Source organism: Pyrus communis, chromosome 14 (assembly GCF_963583255.1).
Source record: "Pyrus communis chromosome 14, drPyrComm1.1, whole genome shotgun sequence".
NCBI lineage: Eukaryota > Viridiplantae > Streptophyta > Magnoliopsida > Rosales > Rosaceae > Pyrus > Pyrus communis.
This window is the reverse complement of record NC_084816.1, coordinates 10,693,484-10,698,201: the sequence shown is the minus strand read 5'-3', so window position 1 is coordinate 10,698,201 and position 4,718 is coordinate 10,693,484. Positions and strand designations below refer to the sequence as shown.

Genomic DNA, 4,718 nt, shown 5'->3' with positions numbered 1-4,718 from the left:
TATTATAATTATTATAGTTAATTTAATATATATATATATATATTATAGTTTTTAGGGGTATAAAATTGTTAAATTAATATATATATATATATATATATATAATTATTATAGTATTTTTGTAGGGTTATAAAATTATTAAATTAATATTCTGCTTTTCGTGTATCGTGTTACCCATGTATATATCCGAACAACCCGTTATCTTAACAAGTGCTTATCGGGTTACCTGATAACGACCCGATTCGTTATCGTGTCGACTCGAACACCTGTTAATTTCGTGTTGTGTCGTGTTGGACTGTCGGGTCGTGCTAGGAATTGCCAGGCCTATTCAACACTATAAAACAAAGCAAAACTGGTAAGGAAATGGTTTCAATCGAAACTGGCTGCTAGTCTGTGATGTTTGATATTATTGAACTACAAGGCTGTTTGGTGCTAATAACACATCAAGCCAACACCGATATGACATGATCATTGAAACAAAAGAAGAGAAATTTAGAATAAAAACAGTTCGAAGAAAAAGAAATCAAAGGGAAGCTGCAGATCTTTCAATATGGTTGAGATCGTTTGAAGTGTGACCAAGCCATGGGACTGTGTATAAAGCTCAGTCACGCTAGTATGTGATCAAAGGTGGATTTCATGTAGTTCTTGCCGCTCTGTTGAAGCTGGATATACTCCTTATAATTCATTCCAATATATTTCGGAGCTTGACCTTCTTTTTCCAATAACTCCGGTGCCGGTGCGATAAGTGTATCAACAGATGGTCCATGTGGTATGGCAATAGATATCCTCGTAGCTTTGTTGTTCACAGTTGCCCGATGCATCACACTCTTGTATTTGCCATTAGTAAGAATTTGCATTTGGTCAGCGAGGTTGACAAAGAAACCGTTGGCAGGGCCATTGACGGTGAGCCACTTGCCGTTATGTTCAACTTGGAGGCCATTCATCTCATTCTGGATGAGGAGGGTGACAAGGCCATGATCAGTGTGATGTGGTATACCAATTGCATGTTCTGGCTGAGGGCAAGGCGGATAGTAGTTGGCGGCGAGCATTTGTAGGCCGCGATCCATGTTCATCGCATCATGTATGTAGTTGGGCTCCAGTCCCAAACTTTCGGAGATTGCGCGTGTTATCTCCAATGCTACTTCTCTTGTTCTCTTGCTGAACTCCATTGAAACCTCACTGAAGCAAGCCGGTTTGTAGAGGGAGTAGAACTCGGGATGTACTCTCACCTTGAAGAAATCCCTCCAGAGAAGGACTTTGTCTAATGCAAGATTGTAGCTTGTTCCGTACTTGAACATCTCCAGCACATCATTTCCGGATTTAAACTCCTCCTTCTCTTCGTCTGGGAGGCTGAAAAATCCATGGCATGCGTCAATCATCCCCTTCATTAGACTCTCTGGGACACCATGGTTAATTGCCTGCAATGAATACATCGTGACCATGATTAATTAGCTTGGTTTTTTTTTTTCGAGTAATGCTACATCCATACCACATTTATCCCACCTCTCTAATAGATGCGCATGTGGATCTTATCTCTATTAGAGAGATAATATAAATGTTTTATTGAAAATGTGACGAAAACATCAATTTTGTTGTTTTCTTTATCAAATTGCTATAAGTAACTCTAAAACACTAGCAACCGTCACTCAAATATTTCTCCTATAAATAACTGAAGTAGTTAGCACTTAGTTAAACTACTTACAATGAAGAAGCCCCATTCTTCGCAAATTTTGACGAGGTCATGGATTATTTTGGACCGTTGATCAGGAGATCCCGAGGTGAGAAGAGACATATCAACTATGGGGATTGCAAATTCAGGATCGTTTGGATCTGCTTCATCATTGGGGTTTATGTTGAAGTCATAAGCAGAAGGAACGGAGCTGAGAGCGGGTGATTCCGCAACCGATTTGATGCTCTTTACATCCATGGTTTGAGCAGCAACTGGAGCCATATCTTCAAATTTCAAAGACTCAGAGAATATTATGTATATCAGAAGAGGATGAGTAAAAAGAATTATGAGTAAGTCGATCGAGATGAAACTTTTGTGATGATAAACGAAGGAAATGGTTCCATTTAATAGAGCTAGCTAGACGCTAAGAAGCTGGGACGTATGTCATCAACTTTGTCGTGTTCCAAATCCGTATTAAACGTGTTTGTTGTCCAGCCCACCGTTTCTGAAAGTTATGTATGGCTATATTTTGTGGTGAGAAGTAAGGGACGAGGATTTTCTCCATATGCTATTTGTGCGCATCTTCATATTTTATCTATTTATCGTTTATCGTATATCATGCGGTCAGTTTGTTTGTGATATTATTTTTGTTTAATTTTAAATAAATAATTTAAAATAATTTATTACCGCAAAATGAATGATTATTGGATAAGATTTATTCTTAGGATCATCATAAAAAAGATGCAGATGGGGTCCAAATCCAGAAGTAAGCTTTAGGAATCACTAATTAATTTGGTGTTGGTGGCCAACCTTCTCATACTTATCGAGATTAAAAAAAAAGAAAAAAAAAAAAAAAACATTGAAATGACCGGTCTACAAGAATAAAGTAGTATTTTTGTTTTGTTCTTTTGTTTTTTGGTTTTTTTTTTTTTTTGAGAAATTAGCTATCTAATTATTATACAATATAGTTAAGTACTAAACTAATCAATTTCAAAATGAAGTTTCTGAGATGGAATGATGAGTCTATAAGAGTAATGTAATAGGTCTATAAGAGTATCCAATTAGTTTGATAATCAAAGACCAGTTCTTCATTTTCAACAATGTTTTTTTTTTTAATTTTAAAAATAAGAAAAACTGGTGGCAAGCTATGGTTATTCATCTCTTTTGAGAGTCGGGAAAACTCACAGAGGAATTTCAGCATTCCTTTAGCCACAAGTCTGGCTTCTACACCAGCAACGGGTTTCAAACCTGAAACCTCCATTTTTTTTGTTTTAAAAAAGCCTGGTAATCAATTATTTACCATGGGTTTCGAACCCACGATTCCAAAAGTCCTCACAAGTCTTGAGTGTGCCACCGGCACCACCCGTATATTTTGCAAGTTAAAATATCAACCATATTTAGCAATAAATCAACGTGTATGTTGTCCAGTCCACCTTTTATGAAAATTATGTATGGCTATATTTTGCGCTCTCAAAAGTTGCGAGGACTTTTAGAATCGTGGGATTCCTGCGGGTACACGACGAGGGCAGGAACTTAAGCAAGAAAGCATAGTCAAAACTTATCAGCCCACCAACATTTGAATGTTTTTTGTTTTATTTTTACTCGAAAACCGACATTGTGTTGAAAATACTAGTGGGTAATGAATGCCCACAATATTGAAGATCTTGTCATAGCATTGAAAACATTGCCACATTATTGAAAACCTCAACATTTGAATGTTTTTTGTTTTATTTTTACTCGAAAACCGACATTGTGTTGAAAATACTAGTGGGTAATGAATGCCCACAATATTGAAGACCTTGTCATAGCATTGAAAACATTGCCACATTATTGAAAACCTTGGCAGAATATTGATATGTGGAGATCATTTGTTAAAGGTGTGGTGTAATTATTCAAAATGTAATAATACGGAGTTGCTCTATAAATAGAGCACTCCGACTACTATCAATGTAGACAGAGCACAGAGAAAAAGAGACGAGGGAAGAGAAAGAGAGGAAGAGGAGAGGAGAGAATAAATAGAGTTATCTTTGTATTCTTATTATTCAAAATTATAATGAAAGCACTACTGCTGCCCGAGGACGTACTCCAGTTACACTGACTATAGAGGAACCTCGTAAATTTTGTGTCTTGTTTTATTTATTCCATTGTACACACATCGTCGATTTTACAACACATTGGAATATATGATACTATTTAAACTAACAAAGAAAATTTGAAAAGCACATGGTTACGTCCTTCAACACTATAAAACAAAGGAATTTTAACGAAAAGCTCACGGTACTGTTCACTTTAATGAAAACCATATTTTTACACTAAAAAGTCAAACCTAGTACTATTCATTTTACCTTTTATTTTGTCCTTATCGTTAAAACTCAAAGTTTTCAAGCCCTTTTTCATTAGTTTTCCTATAAAACAAAGCAAACTTGGCAAGCAAATGGTTACGTCCTTCAACGCTACAAGTATAAGGTAGTGTTATCTACACACTTATTCGTATTTTTTATACATTCTTCTCAATTTTCGGCCGTTGAATCGAATGAGTTAAAGAAAATTAATAACAAAAAATTAGTAAGGGCGTGTAGAAAGTGAAAATGAGTATGAATATAGCACTTCCTAAATATAATAACATGTAAAAATTCATCCCACTTACCGAATCCAAGCTACTTTGGGATTTTTTTTTTTAAAAAAAAAAACAAAAAAAAGTAGTGTTATTCACACACTCATTTTACCTCTCACAAACCCTTGTTAATTTTTTGTGATTAATCTTCTTCAATTCATTTGATCCAATGGTGGGAAATTGAGAGGGGTGTGTGAGAAATAGAAATATGCGCATGGATAGCACTCTCCAAAAAATATCTTTATAGAAATTTGTACCCAAAAATTAATTCTTTCCAAAAATTATAAGAGAAATGCTAAAGAGACTCCAAAAAGTGGGACTCTCTATAGACTCTCTGTCATCTTCAGTGTTCTAAAAATTGACCTAGGCGCTCAACGGCGGTTGACTGCCATGAATTCACCAAAATCATTCAACAATTCGACTAGACTATTAGGCAGC

General features: G+C 35.7%; 1 protein-coding gene across 1 annotated transcript; it reads right to left on the bottom strand.

Moving 5' to 3' along the window:
* Positions 1 to 384: 384 nt before the first annotated feature.
* LOC137716179 (2-oxoglutarate-dependent dioxygenase 19-like) lies at positions 385 to 2,056 on the bottom strand. Its single transcript, XM_068455588.1, has 2 exons — positions 1,700 to 2,056; positions 385 to 1,415 (listed from the first exon to the last, which is right to left on the bottom strand). Exons 1-2 carry the CDS (start codon positions 1,946 to 1,948, stop codon positions 603 to 605), a joined length of 1,062 nt encoding a protein of 353 aa, XP_068311689.1. The 5' UTR covers positions 1,949 to 2,056; the 3' UTR covers positions 385 to 602.
* Positions 2,057 to 4,718: the final 2,662 nt, after the last annotated feature.

Coding starts and splice junctions, on each gene's coding strand:
- LOC137716179 (XM_068455588.1), bottom strand. CDS start 1,948: ATGGCTCCAGTTGCTGCTCAAACCATGGATGTAAAGAGCATCAAATCG. Junction 1,416..1,699: donor AAGAATGGGGCTTCTTCATT/GTAAGTAGTTTA, acceptor TATTCATTGCAG/GCAATTAACCATGGTGTCCC.